The 27147-nt window shown below is 50.7% G+C and overlaps 1 protein-coding gene across 1 annotated transcript in view; it reads left to right on the top strand.

Moving 5' to 3' along the window:
- LOC119056011 (mucin-16) overlaps nt 1–27147 on the top strand; it is a 67940-nt gene that overhangs the window by 28641 nt on the left and 12152 nt on the right. Inside the window, 32 exon segments of the mRNA XM_053658467.1 lie at nt 987–1117; nt 1210–1277; nt 1922–2094; nt 2534–2569; nt 2830–2889; nt 4020–4144; nt 4421–4488; nt 5085–5257; nt 5368–5403; nt 5602–5658; nt 7761–7882; nt 8219–8286; nt 9889–10061; nt 10380–10415; nt 10647–10709; nt 12242–12366; nt 12562–12629; nt 15547–15719; nt 15831–15866; nt 15990–16114; nt 16373–16440; nt 17115–17345; nt 17347–17432; nt 17958–17993; nt 19468–19592; nt 19684–19751; nt 20201–20373; nt 20652–20687; nt 23851–23975; nt 24071–24138; nt 24944–25116; nt 26526–26561. Coding sequence (XP_053514442.1) covers nt 987–1117; nt 1210–1277; nt 1922–2094; nt 2534–2569; nt 2830–2889; nt 4020–4144; nt 4421–4488; nt 5085–5257; nt 5368–5403; nt 5602–5658; nt 7761–7882; nt 8219–8286; nt 9889–10061; nt 10380–10415; nt 10647–10709; nt 12242–12366; nt 12562–12629; nt 15547–15719; nt 15831–15866; nt 15990–16114; nt 16373–16440; nt 17115–17345; nt 17347–17432; nt 17958–17993; nt 19468–19592; nt 19684–19751; nt 20201–20373; nt 20652–20687; nt 23851–23975; nt 24071–24138; nt 24944–25116; nt 26526–26561 — 3141 coding nt within the window.

Raw genomic sequence — 27147 nt, 5'->3', positions numbered from 1 at the left:
CCCCACGCCCTCGTCCATGGCCCACATCCCTAAATGGTAATAGCACCTCTTCTTCCTGAACTCCAGACAGCTTCAGAATCCCTATCCACAAAACACCTCAGGCAGTCGCTACCCTGTCAGCAGCGTTGCCACAGGATTCTGGGGCAGAATTCAAGGAAATTAGGTCCTTAGATGAGGTGTGAGTGGCTCTATGGTTTTCCGGGGAGGCATCGATGAGCTGGAAGTTCTCGGCTCAGGCTCAGCTGGGTCGTAACTGAGAATGCCTGTTTGATCCAGGCTTCCTCACACTTGCTAACTAGCTGCCTGTGAGGTTCGGCCAATAGGAGGCATCGGGGGAACAGTGGTGGGCAGGGCCAGAGAAGAGCCAGGGTGCTTCTCCTCCTCCCTCCCTCTGCTTCTTGTAGCATCTCCAGCAGGGGCTGTGTCCCCTCATGGCCTCAGCAATTGCTGCTATGCTGTTCTCTCATTCCTTTTCCCCAATAGCCCTATGGGGCTGAGGGATTCTTGATTTTGTTCACCTCTCTCTGTATTTTTGTGTTAGATTCCTTCTATTGAAATACCTGAGATAAATTCTATTTTCCTAACTAGAAATATATGTGCCCCATGGTGATGGCACATATATTTGATGTGATGCCTCATGCATAGCTGGTGCTCAATAAATACGTGTTCAACGAATGAATGGATGAACTAAAATTATAACCAGGAACCAGAGGTGTGAGTCTGGTCACATAACCAGGCCAATAAAGACTTGGCGTCACATTAGCAAACTCCAAATCAGAGCTCCCAGGAGAAGAACCAATTCCAAATACCAAGAGCATTGGGTGTGATTTACATGGTGGACCCTGCCTGTTTTGGATTAAGAGCCAAGCAGGGTGGAGCCCTCTGGTAGAGAAACCAGAGCCCATAAGTGTGAGGGCTCAGAGGCTGCAAGATGAACTGGACAGAGTCCTAGCAGGTTCAGGAGGATCCTCTCATCTCCCTTCCAGTTGCAACAACCAGCCCTATCCTGGTGCCATTTACCCTCAACTTTACCATCACAAACCTGCGGTACGTGCCTGGCATGGGGCATCCTGGATCTGCAAAATTAAACATGACGGAAGAGGTCCTGCAGCCCATTGTAAGAGCCTCGAGGTGCCTGCTGCCCACCCTCCTCACCCCTGTCTTGCCAACTCCCCGTCTCCTGCTTACCTCCCTCTTATATCTCCCCAGCTTGGTTCTTTGTTCAAGAGCACCAGCATCGGCCCACTGTATTCCAGCTGCAGACTGACCTCACTCAGGTGAGAGGCTCAGAAGTGGATGCTCACATCCCATGCCTCCCAGATTCCGTTTCTGTTCTCCGCCCTGTGCACATTTCCCACCTGCCCAGCGCAGCAGCTCTGGCTACCTGTCCACCGAGCCTCTTCCCAGTTCCTGTTTCTCAGGCTTCTGTTCTGTCCTCCAACAGGTCCAACCCCATCCCTACAACTTCTCAGCCTCCCTCCCTCTCTTTCTGCAGGTTACAACCACCAGGCCCTGACCTCCACTCCCGGTCCCAGCAGTTTGAGCCTCGTCATTTCCAAATTATACTGTACTGGGGAATACTTAAAAAGCAAAAGTGAACAGCCTTGTGGCATGCCATTTCTTAACCCACATTTAAGGTGCTCAAAGGCTATGCAAGGTCTCGGGGCTGCCCCCACCTGAATATTCTTCACCCTGATCTGAGAGTAGGGCGGCAGGAAGATGAACAAGCATTGTACCAGCTTGAGTTTTAATCCATCTTCTTCCTTTGATTATTCATAAGTTCTAGATATTTTGCCTTTTTATTTTTTGCCTTCTAAGGAAATTATTTCAGCTTCGTGGCTTTTCTAGACATTTCATCCTTGCAGTCCCCCCATCATCAGTCCTACGCATTTTCATACCCATGTTCCTCCCCCACCCCCAGGCCTGTGAAGGACGGGTCGGCCACCAGAGTGGACGCCGTCTGCACCTACCACTCTGAGCCCACAAGCACAGGGCTGGACAGAGAGCAGCTGTATGGGGAGCTGAGCCATGAGACCCATGGCGTCACCCGGCTGGGCTCCTTCACGCTCGACAGGGACAGCCTTTGTGTCAATGGTGAGGCTGTGCCGCCGTGGGGGCCCCACTGCAGACTGTGTGCCCCGGGCTCATGGCACACATTCTGGGTCTCCTGTCCTCTGGGGCGTGGGGAGGATACCAGCTGGTCCCAAACCGACCTGCACCTTTGGTTGTTTCCCTCAGGAAGAGACACACACTCACAGCTTTTTCACAGATGTACTGAGAGATCAGACACTCAGAGAAGGGGCTTGGGTGCAGATGGCAGAGGGGTGAAGGTGACAGATGCCCTGATAGAGAAAATTCTTCCCTAAGCTCTAGTGACATTCTTGGGGGTTTGTCTACAGGGTCTTCATTTTGGGGGTACTCCAAAACTACTGCTTAAATAGATTCATAGACACTCAGCGGGCCCCAGATCCTTGACAGTTTCTGCCAACCCCATCCCTACAACTCCTCAGCCTCTCTCCCTCTCTTTCTGCAGGTTACACCCACCAGGCCCTGACCTCCGCCCCCAGCAGTGAGTAGTCATCTGGGTCCTACTGTTGCTCTGCCCGAGGGCCCACCCCTCCTCTCTGCTGTCCTTGCCACAGCTCTCTAGGGAAAGAAAAAGTCAGAAAACTTCAGATTTTCCACACTTTCACTGTCCTGCTCAGAAAAGAGAAGCCTGGCACAGGCGTGAGCACAGATAGGGAAGAGGTCTGAGGGTGCCGTGATGGGCCCTGTTTGGCAGGGGAAGCCCTCATCCACCGTATTTGACTCACTGTGTTTTCTTTTCAGCTGCTATGACCTCCACCATCCCCCCAGCAACTTCAGGGACCCCAGTCCCCATCTCCATCGGTAGGGGCTTCCTCTGTGTGATTTCCCAGTGAAGAGCCACGCCCATTTCCTCGTTCACTCAATAAGTGTTCATTTAGCACTTACTGCATAAAAGGCCCTGGTAATGCAGAAGCAAATGGAATGGGAAGGGGCCTAGTCTTTGACTGGCTTTCAAAAGCAACAGACAGACAGTGAGGACTTGAGGGCATAAATGGGTATTGAATTATACCCAGAATGGCCTCAGGTGAATTCTGAAGGTGTGGGGGGGGGGGTAGGGGCTTCATTCTCTAGGCTCTTTAGTTTTCATTCCCAGGAAACCAGGGAACCGCTTGAACTCCATGTATGCCTCGAAATGCCCTCTTACAGGTCCTAGTCAGGGATTTGGGCAGATTCTGGTTGCAACGAGGGCTGACTTTCCACCTGGGCTCCCACTGGCTTGTGGTAGACTTTGCTAAGACCCAGGGTCCCTGATGCGGGTCCTAGATGAGCTGTCCTCACCGCTGTGTTACTCACAACTGTCGGACTCATCAGTTAGGGCCTCCTGAAGGCCTTTGGACCCCTGTTCTCTCAGCCAGAAAAGTGGTCACTGTAGGTGGGATCTGCCTGTGGTCCCAGGTCGGGGTGTCAGGAGCACAGGCTCTGGGACCACAACACCTGCCATTTAGAGATTGTGTGATGTGGGGCAAGTTATTCCACCTCCCTTGGGCTTAGTTTTAAATCTGTAAAATAAAGATTACTATCTTCCTGGCTCAAGGCTTAAATGAGTTAGAATGTAAGGAAAACACTTAAAACAGGTCCTGACCTGTAAAAACACAATGTGTTTCTTCAAATAAAAATTTCAGACAATAAATAAGTAGATCTCATAGAAGCAACTTGGGTGCAATTTTTTTTTAAAAGGAAAGCCCTCCAGAAAAGGGGCTATCTGCCTGGAATTTCAGCAGAGCGGAGGGCGCCGTGTTTGCTCTCTGCTTTAGGGTGAATGCACCTCCATAATGCAATTAGTCATACTTGTCCTCAGTGCCCCTCAGCTCCTGCTGCTGTCTGGGATCTCCTCCCGGTCAAAGTTTCCGGTGTTGGAAGAGGATACCCCTCCCCGGTGCTCACTGAGCATAGGGTGGGCTCAGTGGGCATCTCTCCCTCCTCCACTGCAGCCACTGTTCCTGCCCTCATGCCATTCACTCTCAACTTCACTGTCACTAACTTGCACTATGAGGAGAACATGGGTCGCCTTGGTTCCTGGAAGTTCAACACCACTGAGAAAGTTCTGCAGGGCCTGGTGAGAGCTTCGCCCACTTCACTCCTGCCCCAGCCCCTGAGGCTGGCCCACCTAATTCCTTCCACACCTATGGAAGCTGACCCTGGTTCACCTCACTGTAGCCCTAACCACCAATGCAAGTCCTGCCCACCCACCTGAGTCACACCTGGGGAGGAAGATTTCACCACCTCACCTCACCTTTGTCTCTGTAGCTACAAGCCCCACCCACTGATGCCATCCCTATTCCTCACACTTCTGCCCTGCCCCTCCGCTCACTTCCCTCTCTTTTCTCTACAGCTCAGAATCTTGTTTAAGAAAAGCAGTGTGGGCCCCCTCTACGTGGGCTGCAGACTGACCATGCTAAGGTAAGACCTTGGAATAGCCATTCGGGGCAGCCTCACGTGCTCCTAGGCCTGAGGAGTTTGGTCCCATTCCTTCCCGCCCTCCTTGTCCAGGTCCCCACCAGAGATGGATTTCGGGATCAATGCCTCTTCTGATGGCACCTCCCCATCAGCTGTCCCCAGATTCTGCAGATCCCATCAGCAAGATTGGACCCCTAACCTAATCATCCTTCCAAATTCCCTTCTGCCCTTTGACCATCGAGGCATTTCCTTTAGGTTTTCAGTTCTGTCCCCAGAATTTTCTCAAGCCAAATACGTCCTTCTCACTTGCTTTAACCCCAGATCCCAATCTAAACGTCTCAAGTATGAGCTCTCTTGCCCCTATGCCTTGAGGATGTAGGTTTCTGCCTTGCAATGGAATACTAATTCTCTCACTCACTGACCCTGCTCCAAGGCCCAGGCTGGCCAGAAGTCGGTGAGCTCAGAATCTGTCTGACTTCTCAGCTCTCTGACAGCCTCCTCGTTTTCATGGCCCTTCCTGTCCTGCCCTTAGGAATGTCAGGACCTCTTCCTAGGTACTCACTTCATTTATTGGCATCCCCCTTAACTACCCTCCCCAGGCCCAGGAAAGATGAGACAGCCACTGGAGTGGACATTGTCTGCACACACCATCCTGACCCAGGGGGCCCTGGGCTGAACAGCGAGCGGCTGTACTGGGAGCTGAGCCAGCTGACTTATGGCGTCACTCGGCTGGGCCCCTACACCCTGGACCAGGACAGTCTCTACGTCAATGGTGAGGGGCTGCCGTGTTTTCTTGCATCTCAGCAGGTCCCACGTTCTCTTTCATTTTTCATTCTCCTTCATCTTTCCCCCTCCTCACCTTATCATTCTTCACCTGTGCAGGTTACACCCATCAGACTCGGACAACCACCCCCAGCAGTGAGTATTCTGAGGTTTAGAAGTCTCTTCAGCCCTGTGAGTCTCAGCCCTTAGGAATGGGAGAGGCCTGCCCCCAGCCTCCAACGAACAGGGACCGGCACCCAAGTTACTCCCAGGCATGGCCACCCCCTCTCTGGAATCTCCAAGGTGATGGGATAGTTCCCCACCCCAAGCTCATGGCTTTTTTTTTGTCTCCAGTGTCCATGGTGGCCACAGTTGCTGCAGGGATCCCACCTCCTTCCTCCGGGCCCACAGGTAGGCCTTCTCTTCTACAGAGATGCTCCCAGTCACTTCTGTTGGGTTCTAATCACAGGACATCGAGGAGGGGTGGAGTAGGTGGTGTCACTCCAGAGAGACCAAGGCTGACTCTGAGGGTGTGACGGGACTACCAAGGCCCCTGCAGATTTCCAGCCCCACCCCCAGTCCTAGGCCATTCCCTGTAACCTGTTTCTGAAAACTGTAGGTAAACCCCGAATTCTAGATTATCCCACAACCCTTGGAAGAATGGAAGGCAGAACCTCTCACTGAGAACAGATTTACCCAGTGGCCACTTCACCAAAGCCAAATCAGTAAAGACCCATTGCTCAGTTTACCTAATTAACCAATAGCTTGTTTTGAGTAATGTCTTTTCTGAATATATTGAGTAGATATGACTTTATTCTTCTTATAATACATTTTTTAATCTGTTCCTTGCAAATGTATACAGTTGACCCTCGAGCAACACGAATTTGAACTGCACAAGTCCACTTACATGTGAATTTTTTTCAAGGAATACCTGTATTGTTTTTATCTGCAGTCGAGAGTCCCTGGATGTCGGGGGGCTGACTCTCTGCATAGATCTACACCGTTTAATGCAGGGGGGACCTGAGCATCGTGGGTCTGTGTAGCCTCAGGGAGTCCTGGAACCAGTTCCTCCAGATACTGAGGGTCAGCTTAAGGTTTGGGGGATTCAAAAGTTATATGCAGTTTTTGACTGCACGGGGGTCAGCCCCCCTAAACCCCACTTTGTTCGCTTGTAGTGAACTGTGCAGCCTCTCCGGCTGAAGTGAACACATACAGTCGTTTCGTTTTAGCAGCGCATTAAGGAATGTGCAGTTTACTGAAGTCTGGGGACCACGAGGTGGTTTCTCCAGGGTTTCATGAGTATTTTGCGTGTGTTTGTCCCATCCCCCCACTTTTTATAACGCAAACGGACAAACGGACAAACTGAGGCAGTGGTGCCAGAAGCCTCTGCGCATCTGGCCTAGCCGTCGGCGTTTTGTTTGTTGGGCATCGTTTGGCTCTAACCCGACCCGGGGAATCTCGAACCTGAGCTCTGCAAAACCACACCATGGAACTCACAGGGCAAAAAATGGGGCTGGGGCTCAACGCTCAGAAACCTTGTCAGCGACATAACAAAAATAGGAGTCTAGTGAAACAGAAGTTTTTACATATGTTGAGTGGTTAAGAAATATATAAGTACTACAAAAACTATAGCCCTTTACCTTGAATGAGGCCCAGTGTTTGCTTGTGGAAGTGGTTGTTACCAGCTTGAAGCTCTGCATGGTGCCAGGTGGGCACTGGACATATCAGGGGAACACTTTGTAAAGTACATGGTTGTCTAACCACTGTACTGCACACCTGAGACTCATACAAACTAGTACTGAATGTGAACTGTAGCTGAAAACTAAAAACTAAAAAGAAAAGAGATCGTGGCATGGGGACCACTCCTGAGGAGGGAAAGGCCAGGGAGCACACAGGGGACAAGGGGGTTGGAGAGGAGGCTCTGAGCCCTGGGGATGTCACTCGGCTGCCCAGCGGGGGACCTCTGGGTTCACCAACTCTGAAGGGCAGCAGCAGCTTAGGAGGGTTACAGGCACCAGGCTTGTTGTGTTCATGAACATCAGGTGCTGGGTGCAGTTTCACAGGATCTGCCCAGCAGGCAGGCTCAAAATGGCTTAAATGTGCTTTTCTGGGCTATGCTTAAAATAACTGGACATGTAAACATTTCAGCTAATGGATCCCAGCCTGCTCTGAGGAAATACATGACCTAGAGGCCAATATACAGGCACCACCTTTGGATCATTACGTAGCACGCTGATCCCATCATCTCCACTTTCTGTATGTGGCAAAAGTTGGAGTCCATTAAAATAGAATTCACCGCTGCCTCCACCCCCACCCCTACTCCATCTCCAGTCTCAGAAGCAAACAGGAAATGATACCCATATAAAGCCCCTGGCATGGGCACCCCCTCCCTTTCATGTTCAAGCTGATGGGGTCTCTGGAGCAGGCAGAGGTTGTGTTCCAGTGACCCTTTGCCCCACATCTGGCCCAACACTGACTCAGGGTGTGGTCTCTCCTCCCCCTCCCCACTGCAGCTCCTGGCCCTGCCCTGGTGCCCTTCACCCTCAACTTCACCATCACCAACCTGCACCACACGGAAGACATGCAGCCAGGCTCTGCAAAGTTCAACTCCACAGAGTCATTTCTACAATATCTGGTAAGAGCCCCCTGCTACCCACTTTTCTTCCCAACCTCCAGCCCACTTCTCCTTGCTACAGTTTTGGAGACTATGAGGGGTAGGGAGGTAGGCAGTTCCAGCCTCAAGTACAAGCGATGTGAATTTGGAGTAGTGATTAGTCTTGTGATGCTGTTTCCTCATATTGTCTCATATCGTAAAACTGAGACAATGAAATTGCTTATCCCACAGAGTCCTTTGGAGAAATAAATGTGGTATGAGAAGATTAGAGAGCTACGGTTTTCTTTTAAAATATTGTGTTTTATATGATGATTACTTTTATACTTATTTTGTATCCACCCACTCTTTCCTCCTCAGCTCAAGCCCTTGTTCACCAACAGCAGCATTGGCTCACTCTACACTGGCTGCAGACTGGCCACACTACGGTGAGACCTCCTCTTTGTCTTGCCTTCAGAGGTATAGCAGGTGTGGGCTGGTTGGGCTGACCAGGGCCTAGACTGAGCTAACGGAAGCCAGGTGCCCAGAGCACAGAATTTAAGGAGATGCTCCCCTTCAGGTGCTAACCCTGTACCTGCACAAAGCTGAGAGTTAGCACAGCTGGGCGCCTTGCTTGCCTCCAGCTACTCCCAGCCCTGGTGCTGGTGCCGGGCCCTGCCCATTGTAGATCATCCAAGCAGACAGCCAGATCTGCAAGATCTGAACTCGACATACACGTGACATACACGACTGCCCTTCTACTTAGAAGGGCGTGGACAGCAAACAGCCCTCCAGCAGAGCAGCAGTGGGCATTTCTTTTTTGCAAGAAAGCTCTTGGCAGTCGAAAGGCTACTCTTTTGGCATTCCAGGCGACAGCCCACGTGCAAAGAACCGAAACACCAATGGACAGGCCCACAGGGGAGCCAGTATACCTTGTAATAGTTCTGCCCAGTTAACAGGGTCGCCCCACACCTAAAGGAGCCCAAAACTAGAGCTTCCTGCTGGGTACTGATGTCCGTCCATTTAAGGTCCCCCCAGAAAAGATGCAGGTCATCTACCAGAGGCCATTTTCTCCACCAGCAGCACCGCCAGGCAATGCAATTGACATTGCACCTTTATCAAGTTTCTAAGAGACCAGAGCTAAAAGCATCTTAGCTCCAGGTCACTTCGAGCCTGCTGAGGTGCAAGGGGACCTGTTTCTCCCCGATAATGCTCTCTGACAGTGCAACCTGCTGGATCTCCCAGGTTATCCCTTCAGGACTCATTTTTCCTGATGCTCAGAGAAATGGTGACACAAGAAGGTGGGCAGTGGGTGGGCGTCTCTGCTATGCAATGTCTTATGATCAGATGCTAGGTCCAAAACTTGGATTGGGCCCTGGCCTGTGTGGCTCAGTGCCACAAACCCAAAGGTCATGGGTTCAATTCCCAGCCTGGCACATACCCTGGTTGCAGGTTCGGTCCCAGGCGAGGTGTGTGCAAGAGGCAACCAATTGATGTTTCTCTCTCACTTTAATATTTATTTTCCTCTCTTTCTCCTTCCCTTCCCCTTTCTCTGGAATCAATAAAAGAAAAGAAAAAAAACTTGGATTGGAGCAGCCTTCTGCGAGCTGATGATGAGTCTCTGTCTAGAGCTGCTTGCTATCCAGTTTCCCTAGGGACTGTGGGTGCTTTGTAAATATTTGTTTAATTAAACAATTCATTAATTATGAGCACTTCTAATGTATAGGGTGGGAGGGCTGCATGTTTTATATCAGTCATTTCCGAATCCCATGATATTCCAGCCAAGTCATCATAGCATTCCCCACACCGTAGAGACATGAGAAGTGGTTGGAGAAGCCATGCGCATTATTTGGAAGAGCTACAGTTGAACTGATGGTCATCTGACTCATCCACTCTGGTCCTTTGTGGCTCAAAGATGCCCCTTGTCTTGTGAGTGACTCAGCCTGGACCAGGAGAGCAGAGGAGCCGGCATTCACGTATAAGAGGACTGAGAAAAGAGTGTCCTACCAGGATGTCTCAGCCCTGTCCCCATATCCCTGTCCTCTCTCCAGGCCTGAAAAGGGTGGAGCAGCCACTGGAGTTGATGCCATTTGTACCCACCATCCTGACCCTGCAGGCCTCCTGTTGGACAGGGAGCAGCTCTACTGGGAGCTGAGCCACCAGACCTATGGTGTCACCCGGCTTGGTCCCTACATCCTGGACAAGGATCGTCTCTATGTCAGTGGTGAGCATCTCATGGTGACTTGGTCCTCTGCAGCAGCAGGTGGATTCTTCTCTTGATGCCCTGAGCTCCGGCCAGAGGATACACCCTTGTCTGCTTCTAGATATCTCTCTCCTCACTCCTCCTCTCCCGTAAGGTCTGCATTCTCCACTATGTGTGCACATATCACACACAGAGAGGGGCGGAGAAAGGTTATCACAGCTCACTGTCTGTAGAGACACAAACTCTTGATGGCCTCTGCTCTCCCCCCAGTGGCCCACCCCGTTCATCCCATTCTTAATAACCTTTGAAACCTCCACTTCACTTGTATCCACTCTGCAGGTTACACCAAACCAGCTTCGACCTCCATTTCCAATGGTAAGTGTTCAGGCTTTAGGTGGCCCCATGGCCCCATGGCCCCACAGAGATAGGTGGGAGCAGCCGGTTGCTCCTCCCTATGGCTAAGGCCTCAATGGGGGGAAGGAAGCCTTAGGGCCCTTGTTACAGCCCCCCAACTTCTGTGACTCATTTTGGGTATCAAGGTCGAACTATCTCTGGTACCTTTGAGGTGAAGCTGCGTCATTTTCTTTTCTGATGCTTCCTCCTCAGTTTCTGCGATTCCCACACCCTCCTTGGGAAACTCATCAGCTCTAATGCCCTCCAGTTCTACAGGTAAGAGCCTTCTCTCCATGTCTACTACCTTCCCACAAATAAGCCGCTATGCTTCACAATGAGAAGTCAAGACAGTATGCTCGGGCAGGTCAAGGCTAGGGGACAGTGTGCAGAGGGTAAATTTGGGGAGCCACACCCTCATCACAGGCCAGTACACCTCCATCTCTGTGTTTGAAGAGCTCTGTGACCTCAGGTTTTCAATTCCAGATTGAAGGTGTGGCTCCTTTTAATCCACCCGTTGCTTTCTGTTAAGGTTTTGTATCAGTTAGCATCTCCTATATAACAAGTGAGCACCAAATCTACTGTATTAAAACAGTCATTGACTGCTGCTCAGGAATATACAGATCAGCTCTGCAGTGTGAGTGGTCTGCACCAGGCTTCCTCATGTGACTGCAGCCACCTGCAGGTAAACTAGGTGACTCTGGAGGATGCCTGGCTGATGGGTGGCGTGCCCCAGTTCTCTTTCATGTGGCCTCACGTCATCCAACAGACTAGCTCCGGCTGGTTCACAGGGGGCCCCTAAGGTTCCCAGCAGCAAGAGAGGGCAAACCTTATCGTACGAGTGCCTTTCAGGCCTCTGCTTGCATCACATTTCTCTCCTCTCATTGTCCAGGCAAGTCATGTCCAAGCCAGAGTCAAGAGCTGGAGAAATAGGCTCCCATCTCTTGGTGGGAGGGGCTGCAGCACCACATGGCAAGCGTGTGGGTGTGAGGAGGTGAAGAATTGGTGGCCATCTTTATAGTCTACCCCAAGTGGCCTTCCAGGGGACCCAGAGTGTGGGGGATGGGGTGGGGCATCAGTTGGTGAGATCAGATCCAGCAGTGCATTCTGTAACAATTCCTGAAACTCCACCTTCTACTGGAATTGAATAGAAAAAGTCCAGTGCGAATCCAGGACTAGTTCCCAAAGGGCAGAGGCTAAAGGGGTCAACAGAGAAAGCAGGCATCAATAATAACAACAGCAGCAAAGTAAAAGAGCAGCACTCACTGATTGCCACATAAAGGGGACCCTCATATATAAGGTTTTCAACTCCCGCAGCTGGACACTGCTATTTGTCCATTTCAGAGAGGCGTGGACTGGCTCCTCGAGGAATCAGTGTTTTTCTGAGGTCACACAGCCAGCACATGCTCAGGACTCAATTCTAAGTTTTTCGCACTCTAGAGCCTGAGCTGCCCTAACATAGGCGCGTGGCCTTGGGAGATGCCTTACTGTCTCTCTCACCCATTTGGTCTGTCAGTGGGGGGTAAGTAGCAGGATGTACCCCAAGGGTTGTTTCAGGATTGTATAAGCACAGGGTGGCATAGAGTAAGCTCTCACCAAACACCAGCTGTTATTATTGTGGCTGTTTTTATTGCCATTATTACCATTACTATTAACTATTATTGGTGTCATTCAACATAAAGCTTCCTATTCTGGGAATAGTCATTCTGAGCCCTAGATGTGAATACCAGACTCACTGCCCTACTGCTCCTGACCCCTCAGCTCAGGCAGGGAATCGGGGTGTGATGTCCTCTCTCTCAACCTCACTGCAGTCTCTGGCCCTGTCCTGGTGCCACTCACCCTTAACTTCACCATCACCAACCTGCACTACATGGAGGACATGCAGTTTCCGGGCTCAGTGAAGTTCAACAAAATAGAGAAGCTCCTGCAGCACCTGGTGAGACTCTGCCCACTTCACTCCCTCACTGCCCGCCGATGCCCGCCACGCCCACTTCTGTGGTCACCCCACCTCTACTGTGCCTCATGCATGTGTTTCTGCCCCCCAGTTGACACCAGCCCCCACCTCATCCCAGCCCTGCCCCTGTCCTTCCCTACTGGTCCTTCTACTCACTTCCTCTTCTCCCCTCAACAGCTCAGAGCCTTGTTTAAGAACACCAGTGTGAGCCTCCTCGACTCCAGCTGCAGACTCACCTCGCTCAGGTAAGGCCAACAGAGGTGTCCCAGCGAGGCACAGTCCCCTAGAGCTGGGTTCTCCCTTTGGCCTCAGCCCTTTCCAGCTGCCCACATGAAACAGCCACCATCCCCTTCTGGCCCTTGGTCCCTATTCTGGACCTTCTCATCCTCAAGAGCCTCAAATCGCACATATAATACTAAATAGGAACAAAATGATAAAACATAATAACCTGAAAGTATGCACCAAATTTGTCATAAAAGATGCATCCCTGATCCTTCACAAAGACTAAACCTACAGCCTACCATGTCCTCAACACACCCTGCATTTAATTAGTTTTTAAATTTAATTTGTTGAGATGACATGGGTTAACAACCAAACTTACATGTTTCAGGTATGCAAGTCTGTCACGTATCATCTGCACACTGCATTGTGTGCTCACCACCCAAAGTCCGGTCGCCTTCCATCACCGTGTGTTTGACCCCTTTACCCTCTTCAGCCTCCCCTCCCAACCCCCTTCCCTTCTGGTGACCACCGTTCTGTTGTCTGTGTCTATGACTGTTCCGGTTCCCTTACTATGGGTTGGTCTATTTAGACTTTTCAGTCTCTGTGACCTGCTGAGTGAGGATTTTACTGCCCTGTGGGCCGCAGGGAGTGGGGCGGGTCGTTCCCACGTGTGAGGATCCTTTGTTTCCTTCTGGTGGTCTGTGGCATGCTGCGACTTTTAAAAAATATTTCATTGATCTATTTTTAGAGAGAGGGAAAGGGAGGGAGACAGAGAGCGAGAGAAACATCAATCTGAGAGTGAAATATCAATCAGCTGCCTCTCCTACGCACCCCAACTGAGGGCCGAACCTGCAACCCAGGCATGTGTTCTCACCAGGAATCAAACCAGCGACCTCTTGCTTTACCAGACAATCCCCAATCAACATGGGCACACCACTCAGGGCACACTGGGACTTTTTACACGGCTTCTCTGCCCCTGGCCCTGGGCCCAGCCTCAGTGTGTGCCAGCCACCCAGACCCAGTCGCTCTCTCTGCCCCTCTGATTTGCCCCCGTCGGTTACGCCCCAACTCTTACCAGCTTTTGTGTCTGCTGAAGCCTCGGGAGCACCAGACTGTGTGCGGCTTCTGTCTCTCTTCTCTCCCCTCCCTGCCCCGTCTCCACTGTTCGCTCCGACATGCCCACCTCTCCTCGTCTTGGTGCACTGTGTCTCAGACACATGTGTGTTGAGCAGGGAATCTTTCATTGAATTATACCGGCCCAACTTGTAACTTCAAGGGGAGAGACCTGGAGGTCCACTCGTGCTGGCATGCTGCTGATGTCACCCCTGAATATAAATATTTCCGAAGGCCAACATAGAGCAAGCACTTAGTGTACATCGGATAGTGGGGTTCTTCGTGTATGGTCACTATTGATATTTTGGGTCAGATCATTCTTGTAAGCGGCTGTCGTCTGCCTCATAGGATGTTCAAGTAGCATCTTGGCCTCTACCCACTAGACGCCTGTAGTATCCCAACCCCCCAAAGTTACACAACCAAAAATCCGCAGACATTGCCAAATGTCCCCGAGGAGTGCAAATCGAGGGCTACATTTAAATGATTTTCAGACATTATCTCCCAAAACTCTTTGAACATCATTATTAATATCGCCATTTTACAGATGAAACGTCAGGGCATGTATGACTTCAGGAACTCCCCTGGAGCCCAGAGAGGCCAAACGGCGGGACGGGATTCAAGCCCGGTCTCCTGAGAGCAGAGGCCTTTTCTCGCTAAGCTTGCTTTGCCTGTTTTCATTGTGAAGAAACATCCATCCAGCCTCATTCATGTCATCTCTGCCCTCGACTCCCAGCTCCCTTCCAGTGCAGAGAGGTGGACTCGGCTTGAGGTCGTCTAGCAGTGGGGGTTTCTGAGCATGAGTGGTCCACATTTTGGTGTCTTTTGGAGGGTTTAGCCTCAGTGGTCATCTCCCCAAAATAACTCTCCAGACTTTCAAAAATAGAGTTCAAGAAAGGATTCTCTCCCTGAAGGGGCCAATAGAGATGGAATGAGGTCATCTTCCTTAGAGCCCAGGCTGGGGTGCTGATGCACCCACAGCGAACACGTCCTCTCACTTCTCTGACTGGCGGTTCCATGAATTATTTTTCCATCCACAACATTTCTTGAGCCCCTAGTGTGTGCCAAGCTCAGTGCTCTGCTCCAGAAACTTGACAGGTGCCAAAGCATTGATTCGGCCATCAAGAAGCGTGCGTTATATACATATGCAAACATGTATATATATTAATTACATTACTCTAAGCACAGACTATTATCAACATGTTTAGTCCTCAGATGATATACCTGGATACCATGGGTAGACCCATTTTATAGATGAGAAACAGAGGCCCAGTGACATCATTGAAGTGCTAAGAGGTAAGGGAAGTATAGGAGATAGAAGACCTGAGATGGAACCTCATCCTCAGAGAGCAGTGAGTGATGGCAGGAGCCACAGCTCTGGCCCGGAAGCGTGTTGCAGGGAGAGGAGTTAACCTGTGGGGAAGGCAGAGTCTAAGGCAGGGAGGACGTGCAGAGCAGAAATACTCGCCTGCAAGGAGGAAGGCAGAGAGGTAGCAAGGCAGGCCTGGGTGCTGGGACATTGGGGAGTCACCCACAGGCAGTAGGGCGCGAAAAGTATTTCAGCAAATGTCTAACAAGGACAGGTTGTCATTTGGAGTGAGAATTGGCTTCTGTGCATAGAGTGGATTGTAGAGGGCAGGGAGGCCAGTGACGGGAGTCCTGGACTCAGGATCTGGGCTCTTATGGAACTATTTTTGCAATTTCGAGCAAATTCACTCAACGGTGGGTGACCCAGCATCCCAGGGCCTGTTGACAAGAGCTGCACAGTGCTCTCAAGGACCTTCCACAGACGGATCCTCGTTGTCTCTGCCCATGTCCCGTCCTCTACAGGCCTGAGCGGGATGGAGCAGCCACCAGCGTGGACATCGCTTGCAACCACCACGCTGACCCCGCAGGCCCGGGACTAGACAGAGAGTGGCTGTACTGGCAGCTAAGCCAGCTGACCCAAAGTGTCACTAAGTTGGGTCCCTACACCCTGGACCAGGACAGTCTCTATGTCAATGGTGAGCAGTGGCCCCCTGCTTTGCTGTGCTGCTGAGCCCTCACTCTCCCCTCTTTAATTCCTCCCAAACAGCCAGCACCTTCTCTCTCTCTTGCTCTTTCTCTCTCTGCAGGCTACACACACAAGACTTCAGAAACTACCTCCAGTGGTGAGTACTGAGTGGCTTTCAGAAGCCCCCCTAACACACCAGTGGTGAGAGCAACAGGCCCTGCCCCCGTATCTATCCCAGGCCTGACTCAGGGTGGACCTTCCTCTCCCTCTCCAACTGCAGCCACAGAACCACCCCCCGTGCCGTTCACCCTCAACTTCACCATCACCAACCTGCACTATGTGGAGGACATGTGGCCTCCAGGCTCCTTGAAATTCAACACCACGGAGAAGTTCCTGCAGCGTCTGGTGAGAGCCATGCCATGATGCCGGACCTGCCCACCTACCCTCTGCCCAGTGTACTGATGCCAGTCCCACCCACCTCACCCTGTCCTGCTCATTGAAGCCACCCACCTACACTCCCTCCTGCCCACCAATGACCACCCCCCGCTCCTGCCCTGTCCGTCAGTGCTAACCCTGCCCACGTCACTCTTGTCCCAACCATAAGTGACCATCTTGCCCCTGCCCTTCAGCCCATCTGTTTACTTCCCTTGTCCTCACCCGCAGCTCAAGCACTTGTTCAAGAATACCAGTGTGGGCACACTCTTCTCAGGCTGCAGACTGACCCTCCTCAGGTGAGACCTTGAATAGCCAGCTAGAGCAGCTTCAGGAGCTTCCAGATCTGAGGCATTTGGTCTGCTTCCTTCCTGCCCTCCCCCTCCATGTCCTTAGGAGAGGTGGAATTCAGGAGGTGTTTGCTCCAGGACAAATGCCTCTTCTGAGTGCACCTCCTTCCCCTCATCCCCACAATGGTCCCCAGATTCTGCAGAGCTTATCAGCAAGACTGAGCTCCTAGCCTGGTCATCTTTCTGAATTTCCTCCTCCCTCCCTTTGACCAGCAAAGGCATTTCCTTTAGGTTTTCAGTTCTGATTCTAGCATTTTTCTCAAGATAATAGTGTCCTTTCCACTTGCTCTAATCCCAGATTCCATCTCCCTACATGTCTCAAGAATGAGCTTTCCCAACCCCATGCCTTACAGATGCAGGTTTCTGCCTTGCAATTTACTAATAATCTTCTCACCCAACAACAGTTTCTGTCTTGCCATTTAATAATTTCCCCACCCACTGACTCAGCTCACAGTGTGAGGAAGGCCAGAGTCGGGGAGCTCAGGGAAACTGAGTCTGACTTCCCAGCTCTCTGACAGCCTCTTCGTTTTCTATGGCCTCTTCCTGTCCTGCCCCCAGGAACTCAGGATCCCTCCTAGAAACTCACTTCATTTTTTGTCATCCCCTTTAACCACCCTCCCCAGGCCCAGGAAGGATGGGACAGCCACTGGAATGGACGTCATCTGCACACACCGCCCTGACCCTGGAGGTCCCAGGCTGGACACCGAGCGCCTCTATGGGGAGCTGAGCCGGCTGACTCGTGGCTTCACCCAGCTGGGCCCCTACACCCTGGACCAGGACAATTTCTATGTCGATGGTGAAGGACTGCCATCTTTTTGGAATCTCGGCTTGTTTCGCATCCTCCCTTTCCATTGCCCCTTTCCCTAATCTCTCCTCCCCCTCACAGCGTTTCTCCACCTTTGCAGGTTACACCCACCGGATCCAGACCAGCACCCCCAGGAGTGAGTATTCTGAGCTCAGGGGTCTCCTCAAGCCTCTAAGTCCCAGCCCTTAGGAACAGAGACCAGGAGTCCACTGCCTCCACCCTCCACCCCCACCTCACCTTCAGTCTGGGATAAACGGGACCAGTACCCACAGAGCCCAGAAGTGGGCGCCTCCTCCATGGCATCTCCAGGACGATGGGGTTCCCACCCGCCCAAATACTCGGGGTGTTTACTCCCCAGTTCTGTGGTGCAGGTGTCTGCACCAGCAGTGAGGGGCTGTGTGGGGGCAGCCTCCTCCCCACTGAGTGGCTCTGGGACAGCAGGCTTTCAGCCTAGGTTCAGGCTCTCATTGGAGTCTCACGTTTCAGAGAGATCTGAGAAGGCTTTTGCCTCCCTGGGGTGGGGACGGTCTTTGTGTCTTCCAGATGAGCTCTTTCTTCTGATGAGTCCCAGCTCTGAGTCCAGCCACCATCTCTCTAACAGCCAGCTTGCCTTTTTGTTGAAGAATTCTCCCTTCCTCACCATCTCTCCCTCCCTTTACAGGTCACACCCATTTGTTCTCAGCCACCACTCCCAAAAGTGAGTATTTCAGACTTCTGTGTACCCGTGACCGCTGCCTTTTCCCTAAAAACAGGAGCTGCTCCACCAGCCAACCCTTCCCCCCATTACCCACGCCCCCATCTGGTTGAAAGGAGTTCAGAGGTCATGCGTGGAAATGTGGTTAAACATCACCCATCCTCCCCACTCAGCGCACAACTGACTCCAGGATTAATGCTGCACAGAGAGAGGGGCACGTTTTTATAACTAGAACCCGCTAACGCCACCATTCCCCTAAGGTTACAGTACTCTTTGGATGCTATTCCTGCTTTCCCCCCTCAGTTCCTGTGACGTCCATACGCCTCACTTCTCTGGCTCCGTCCCCCTCTATCAGGCCCCCTGGTAGGAGGGCTCCTACTGCCACCAAAGTCATCTCTATAAAATCACTCATACTAGATCACTTCTCTCATTTCTCACTCACCTTCCCAAGGAGAACACATTCATTTCCGTGGGATTCAGGGACCCCCCTAGCTGTTCAGGGTCCAGCTGCTCAGAATCCAAATCCTGAGTCCAGCCCACACCACACAGCCACTCCTGGCCCTGGGTCTCCCAACCTCCTAGACGTCATCTGACCCCTTGGTCTCTGACCCTAAAATCATCATCTTTTCCCCAAACTTACTCTTGCTCCTCATCACCAAAGGCAGGGACACAGGCACTGACTTTGACCTACCCTCTCACTCACATCCCACCTCCACCCATCACCAGCTCATCTCCTCTCCACTTGGAATAGCCCACGAGTCCTTCTGTTCTCTGCACGAGCACCACTCGGCCTTCATTCAGGCCACTGGAGAGTTTTGCCAGGACGACTGCAGGTGCCTCCACTCTGACCTCCATACAGTGGCTGCAGCGTGCCTCCCGATGCATCTCTGTCCACATAATTCCTGTCTTACTGACCATCTTTGGGTGACCACCTGCTCTGCAAATCGCACCCAAACTCCTGAGCTGCGTAGCCACAGCCCTTCTTCCTGGGCTCAGAGGCTCCCTCCAGTCTCACGTCTACACTTCCCCAAGGCTGTGGTGGAAGCACTTCAAGGTTCTTGGGACAACTGCTCTGTCTTCCTGCGGAGCTCCTGTCACCTGTTACTTGTGCTTTCGGTGACACAAGAAATGACGTTTCCTCTGGGAAGCTCTCCCTGGTCATGGATGGGCTGGCTCTCCTTGAAGGGCACCTCCTCTGCTTCCCTACATCATAATTCTCTGGTCACAACAGTGGAAGACCGTGGCCTATTTGTCTTTGAACCACAGAGTCCAGCACAGAGCCGCTCACACAGTAGGCTCTCAATAGATGCTTGCTGAGTGAATGAGTGAACGTTCCCGAGGTCTTGGGAATCCCGTAATGTTCTCTCTTTCAGCTCCTGCAGCCCATGGCTGTACTGGCGCCCCACAGCTAGAGCCCCAGCCACTTGGTCTTTACTCTGTTCCCAGCTGAACCAATTTCTCTTTCTCCCCATGGCAGCCACTGGCCCCACCCTACTGTTCTTCACCCTGAACTTCACCATCACCAACATGCACTACACGGAGGACATGGGGCGCCCAGCTTCTTTGAAGTTCAATTCCACTGAGAGGATCCTGCAGCGCCAGGTGAGTGGCCTCCCATGACTACTGTCATCCCCACCTCATGCCCACCCGCAGCCCCTCAGCCCTCCTACTCACCACCGCGTCTTCATTCCAGCTGCGGCTCTTGCTCCGTAACACCCGTGTTGGCCCCCTCTACTCTCACTGCAGATTGACCTCGCTCAGGTGAGACATCCAGATAGAGTGACTTACCAGATCAGGTGGACCCTCATGCACTGGCCAGCAGGGCTCAGTTCTCAGGCACATCCCTGGCACCACTGGTGCCCAGCACCCTCCATGACACCTTTACACCATCTTCATGCCCAGAGGTGGTAAGAATGCTCATGGCTTAGAAAAGAGGCATCATGTTTATAGTTTATGTAATTTAGAGAACATTCAGTTTTAAGTGAAAACTCTCCTATAAGAAGAACTATTGCATCCTGTCTGCAAATTCTAATTAAGATGTTTTCTGTCCCTAATTGTGACTGGGTTGTCTCAGGTGAGAGACATTTAGGAGAGCCCCCACATGGCTTCAGAGCTACCCCTTGAGCATTCTCTCAGAGCACTCCCTTCCACTTTCTTGCCCAGAATGACCCCCTTCAGTATTCCACACCCCCATGTCCTGCATTCCCCAGGCTTGAGAAACATGGAGCAGCCACTGGAGTGGACATTGTCTGCACCTACCACTCTGGTCTTGCGGGCCCCATGCTAGACAGAGAGCAGCTGTACTGGGAGCTGAGCAACCAGACCCACGGTGTCACTCGGCTGGGCTCCTTCACCCTGGACAAGGACAGCCTTCACGTCAATGGTGAGGGGCTTAGCTGCAGCTCTCATCTCTTCCCCAGATTGGGTTTCGTGTTGCCTGTATTTCTCTCAAACAAGCTTTGGTCCATCCATTTCTCCTCTGGCCTGGGTTGGCCTTCCTTGGGATGAAGTGATCACTGGGTCCAGCCACCTGCAGTCTTGTTGCTGGTTTGCCTTCTTCTTGGATATTTCTCCACTGCCTCCTCCCTCTGCTTTTATCACAAAAACCCCTTACCCTTAATCCTTTATGTTCACCCAGTGCCTCTTGCCTTCTCTCTGCAGGTTACACCTATGGAGCCACAGCCTTGACTCCCACCAGTGAGTATTCCTGGCCCCGATTCCTGGGTCTCATTCCCCATTTAGTATTGGGAGCGGTTGCTCTCCTTCACCTTCTGTCCTCAGTGAGAGAAACACCCGGCAGGGCCCCTGACTCATCCCTCTCCTTCTCCTGGGGTTCCAGTGGAGAGTTCCAGTCCAGGGTGAGGACCTCTCAGACACCGATGTTTCCCCACCACGTTCTGACCCTCACCCGGTTTTTCTAAAACCCTGCCTTTGGTACTGTTTTCTTATCCTTTTACTCATATCTTTCTTCATTGTTATTAGAGTTTCTCGAACTTAGTGTTACACCCATTTTTTAAATTTTCAGTGAACATTTATTTCAAGTTTCTACCTGCCAGGCACCATCTGAGTTACACACTGTATTAGTCAGCTCAGACTGCTATAACAAAATACCACAGACCGGGTGGCTCAAACAACAGAAATTATTTTCTCACAGCCCTGGAGGCTGGACATCCAAGATCAAACTGTGGGCAGGGCCAGTTCCCTCTGAGACCAACCTCCTTGGCTTGCCCATGGCTTCCCTCTTGATGCCTTTTCAACTGATCCACCCTCTGTATCACCTTCCTGGTATCTCACTGTGTGTCCTAATTTCCTCTCCTTACAAGGACATCAGTTAGATTGGATAATCACCCCCCTTCTCCAATGGCCTCATTTTAACTTAATTACCTCTTTAAACACCCTATTTCAATTACAGTCCAGTCACCTATGGAGGCAGTAGTTTTTAGGGTTACAACCTACAAATTTTGGCAGAAGACACAATTGATTCCGAAACATGGACACTCTCCTTTAATTCTCAATACAACCATGTGACTGAACTCCATTTGCAGCTGAGAAAACTCAGGCTAAGAGGGGCTGCCAGCCCACACAGCAAATAAATAATAGAACCCAGAGTTCCTGTAGCTCCAAAACTTACACTCTAGCCCTCAACCATGAGTGAACTTATTCCCCAAAGCATGCTTATTTAGGGTGCGCATGTACCGTGTTTCAGTTTACCGGCCAAACTCCCTTTGCTTCTGAAGCACTGCAATGAAGATTGTAGGTTTTCAAAAATTAATTGCCCTCTCATTAGGGGTGTGTTTGTCAAACTGTCCTTGGGTCCATCACTGGCCTCCTCCACTTTTTCCAAACCATAAAACAAGTCTGGACTTCTGAGGTCCTGTAACAACCATCTCTTCCTAAATTTTATTATGAAAAATAAGTTAAAGTCATCTCCATTGACTGTGTTTTGTTCCTCACTATCCAGTCCGTGGAGTAGTTCCTGGAGCATTATAGGAACAATTCAATGCACGTGGAGGGAATGCAAAATGGATGGATGGATGGATGGAAGGAAGGAAGAGGTGAAGAATGGAAGAAGGGAAGGAGAGAAGATGGATGTGCAGATGGAAGGAAGAAAAGATGGATGGAAGAAAAAAAGAATAAGGGAGGAAAGATGTATAAAATAGATGGGAGGGAGAAAAGAGGGATAGGAGGAATGAAAGATGGAAGAAAGCAGAGAATGGAGGGAGGCTGCAAGGAAAGATGGGTACATGGAAGGAAGCGGGTAGGAGGAAGGATGGACAGAGGGGTACACAAAAGGAGGTATAAATGGGAAGAACTAATAAAAAGCAGTGAGATAGAAAGGAAGATGGAAGGATGGATGGATAGATAGTTTAGATGGTTGGTAGAAGAAAGGAAGGAATGGAGGGGGGAGGAAGATGGACGTTTGAAAGTAAAGATGGAAGAAAGGAAGGAGGGAAAGGAGGAAGAAAAGAATAAAAGGGAGGGAGAGAAGGAAGGATCTATAGATGGATAGAAAGGAAGATGGATGGAACAGTAGAAGGAAGTATGGACAGAAGGAACCTTGGAAGGAGTGGCGAAGAGAATAGAGGGAGGGAGGAGAGGGGAAGTAATCTCCCCGCTCCCCCAGAGTTTTGTCTTAAATAAACATTCTGCCCTGTATCATTTTACTGTTCAAGAGTCAAGCCATGGGCCCACTGGTCTCACCTGCATCATACATTCATTTATTCTACACAGTGTAGAATGACCTGTGTAGACCTGTGTTGGGGTCTACACAGGTCATTCTAACTATTGAACATTGTACCAGCTGCATGAGTCTGAGCAAGAGCACAACAGGGGTGGTCACAAGCAAGGACTTGGGTCCAAACCAAACTCTCCCTCCTCCCAACCATGGGACCCTGGGCAGATGACCATTTCCACACTTTGATTTCCTTCTTTATTTAATGTGAGTAACTCCAGTGCCCAACTTATATTTATCCATGTAAAAAGCTCCAACATAATAAGGAAGTATTTGCTTATTAATTTTATGTAATGAATGCTCACATAGTGTTCATTCTGTGCTCAGCACAGCATTCAGTACTGTGTTTAAGTACATTACAAAAATTAACTTGTTAAAACCTTATTACAACCTTTGAAGTAGGAATCATTTTTATCTCATCTTACAGATGAGTAGATGGAAATGCAGAAAGGTTGGTTATAGTTGCTAGAATTTTTTAACCTTTTAAAATCAATGTACAGAAGGTTGACATACTTGTTGTAATGGCAGGAAGGATGATAGATGTAGATAGATAGATAAATAGATAGATAGATAGATAAATAGATAGATAGAGATATATAGAAAGGTGGACAAGAGATAAATAAATCAGTCTCCTGCCCTTACAACCAGGAATGCCAATCTTCTATGCAGTGGTTTAAAAAGCCAAAATTCTTATATATATATATATATATATATATATATATATATATATATATATATATATATATATATCAAAAGGAAGAGAGAGAGATTAAGGCACAGAGAGACAAAGATAGAGATGGGGAACAGAGAAAATATTAATAAAAATATCAGGGGTCATCCGTTCCCCATTTGCAAGACAAGTTAAAGACTTCTCTCCTGGGAAACTATTGCAAAAAGCCACCATGTTTTCACTGACCCCTCCCCTCCTGCTTCTGGGTGGAAATGGCCCCTCTCAATGCCCCCAAATCATTAAGCCTGCTCTTACTCACTGCTGGAGTTGTCTCCACTGACAAGTGACCCGCAGGCTTATCAGGAGGAGCACATGGGCCCTAGGAGTTCCCACTCTGAAATGGACATTGGGCCCCCCAACCTCCCTGTGAGCACTGGCTCTCTCTGCACCCGCCATAGCTGCAGAGGTCAAGGAGGAGCCTTTCACCCTGAATTTCACCATCAACAACCTACACTACTCGGCAGACATGGGCCATCCAGGCTCCCTCAAGTTCAACATCACAAACACCCTCATGCAGCATCTGGTGAGAGGCCTGCTTACCCCTCCCACCCCTCCATGGCCTGTCCCAGAGACTGGTGCCTGCCTCTGACCCACACTGGCCCTCTCCTTCCTCTCCAGCTCAGCCGGTTGTTCTGGAGAAGCAGCCTTGGTTCCCGATACGCAGGTTGCAGGGTCACCTCGCTAAGGTGAGAGCACAGGCCCCCGTAGCCCACCCTCAAAGGACTTCTGACTGTGGGGGACACCCCTGGTTGTGGCAGGCTGTTCTTGGACAGTCCTTTTCTGCCTCTATTTTTCAAAGTCACATTTTTTTTATATTGCAAAAAAACACATATAGGCACAAAACTACCCTTTTAAGTACATGATTTTTAGATACACAATTCAGTGACATCAGTTACAGGCACAATGTTGTACACCCATTGTCACCATCTAGTTCCAAAACTTTTCATCACCCCAGGCAAAAAGTCTGTATCCAATGGGCAATTATTTTCACGCCTCTGGGTCAGATTGTGTTCTGTTGGTATTTACAAAGAACCTCTCGATTCACATTTTCATCCAATTGGCACGATGGAGCAGCACCTCTGAGGCGGGGAGCAGGTAGCACAGTGACAAGACAGGCCCTGCCGCTGCCCTCATCCAGTGGAGAGGGCAGACAGGAGTCAGGGAGTAAACACTGAAGTAAAGTGCTCTCAGGTGTGGTAAGGTGCTGCAAAGCAACAGTAGAGAGTGGTGGGGAAGGAGGTTTACCCAGGGGGACAGAGGGACCTCTCTGGGCAGGTGACTTCTGAGCTGTGTCCCAGGGAAGGAGAGAGGGGAAGAGACTTCGAGACAGAAGTCACCACAGGTGCAAAGTCCTGGGGTGGCAGAGGCCTGGTAGAGAAACTGCCAAAGTTTCTTCAAGGCTGAAACATGGGGTCTGAGGGGGGCAAGGCCCACAGGTGGAGAGGTGCCCAGTGAACTGCATCCCCCAAAGGTCAACCTCTTCTTCCCCAGGTCTGTGAATAATGGCGCCAATACAAGGGTGGACTTTCTCTGCACCTACCGCCAGCCTCCCAGCGGCCCAGGTCTGCCTGCCGAGCAGGTGTTCCATGAGCTGAGCCGGCAGACCCGGGGCATCACTCGGCTGGGCCCCTACTCTCTGGATAAGGACAGCCTCTACCTCAATGGTTAGCAGTTCTCAGCCCCCTCCACTGGGGCCGCCCCCTGACTCCAGAGGGCTCCCATTTAGCCGTCCTCCAGGGGAAAAGTTGAGACAAACTCAGGTGTGAATCTCTACTCCACATGGACTCTTCTCCCTCCCCCCACCAGATACCCTGTAAGGCTGATCCTTGATTAAAGCTATTTTACAGATAAATAAACTGAGGCTTAGAAAGGTTAAGTAATTTGTGTAAGTGGTTGTAGCGTGAGAGTGGGTGGAGCCAGGTCACAATCCCTAGTTTGTCAGTACCTAGTGCCAGTCTTTCTGGAAGACACTTGGGGAAAAAAAATCCCACAGCCCTCTCCCCTCCCTGCTTTTGTCTCTCCCTTGACCAAGGATACACTTCTCTGCTGGGTGGGACCCTATGCCAGGGAGGAAAGGCAGGCCTCTGAACATCCAGGGAATCCAAGCTTCGGACATTCTGGCTGTCAGCCTAGAATCCAGGAGCAACAGGGTTTAAAGGGCAACCCTCGTCTGGGGTTCTGAGAAACAGAGTATGGTGTGGTTGTTTGATTGGAATAACTCAGCTTCCCTCCTCTCCATCTACAACCCGGAAATGGTACTCAGCAATGCACACTTTCTTGTCCCCATGGCCCCATCAGGTGGTCGGGCAGACCATCTGGTCCTCTATGACTCCCACTTTAGCGAGGAGGGACACAGAAGTACAGAGGGAGGAGGGGGCCTGCACACACCCTCAGTAGGTTTGTGGCCAGTCGGGGTCTTCGTGTTCTGAGTTCACATCTGTTCCCTTCACTTTGGCCATTGCAGGGGCCGCTTTAGGATTGACACCCCCTTTGCAAACTGCACAACTTACATGCTTCATTTTATTCACTCACTTGGCACTTACCAATCATCTACTGTAAGCCAGGCCTTACGCCTGGCACCAGGGACAGATTCAGGCTACCGGCACAGTCTGTCCTCATGTAAGCTCCACTGGGACAGAGACTGTTTTGTTCAGTGTATATTCCCCAAATGGCATGGAACTTGGACCATAATAAGTCCCGATAAATATTCACTGGATGGAGGGATAGAGTGAATATGGAGGGAGGGAGGGAGGGAGGGAAGGAGGGAGGGAAGGTGATGGCATATATGGATATGTGGGGGGATACACGTATGTGTGTGAGATAAACAAGTGTGTGAGAGTCTCTTGTTGGGGGCACGCTGGATAGGTGGGTAGAAAAGGGTCATTTTTAATGGAAGGATCAGGAAAGCCTTTATAGTGGATATCACACTTGAGTCTCACCTTAGAAGGTGTGTAGAAACTCACCTGGTATGTGCAGGGAAAGGAATCCAGGCAGGAACCCCACATGGTCAAACGCATAGAACATCCGGGATTGTCCTGCCACCGCCCCTTACCTGGGACTTGTTTATTTCCAGGTTATAATGAACAAGGTCCAGATGAGCCTCCTCCAAGTACGTATCTTTGCCTCCAGTGCCCATTTCAGCCTCCCTGGGTCTTTGAGCCCAGCTTTTCCCTCACTGTCAAATGGAGATTGCCTCAAACTCAGGCTGGTCTTCTGAGCGGGGCCAAGGTCTGAGTGGGAGGAAGAATGCTGAGTCCTTGGCCCATTTTGGACCTGCATCCACAATATTGGCTTTCTAAATTCCCCACATCCTTTGGGTTGGAAGAAGCAATTTGAACAAGCATTCCCTACGGGGAGAGGGGTTTGAGGTCAGATAGTGACTCGAAGTTCACTTCCAACATTTTTGTTGTCCAACAAAATCCTTTATAGGGGCCCCACAAGGAGCCTCAGCGTCAAGCTGCAAACTCCAGTGGCTGCTCAGTGGTTAGGCCACATCCGCCCACGCACTCCTTCACTGGTCCTTTCATTTAACCTTTAACCCAGGTAGTCTTCCATTATCCCAGCACCTTTCCCTTTCTCACACACATTTTTCCTCCCTCTCCTCTCCTCTCTCCCCACCCCTCCCTTCATCCTTTCCATTCATCCTTCCCCCTCTCTTTCTTTCCTTCCCTCCATTCATCCACCCAAACAACCAT

Source organism: Artibeus jamaicensis, unplaced genomic scaffold, assembly GCF_021234435.1.
Source record: "Artibeus jamaicensis isolate MK-2021 breed Jamaican fruit bat unplaced genomic scaffold, CSHL_Jam_final scaffold_537, whole genome shotgun sequence".
Lineage (NCBI taxonomy): Eukaryota > Metazoa > Chordata > Mammalia > Chiroptera > Phyllostomidae > Artibeus > Artibeus jamaicensis.
This window is presented reverse-complemented; position numbering and strand designations above follow the sequence as displayed.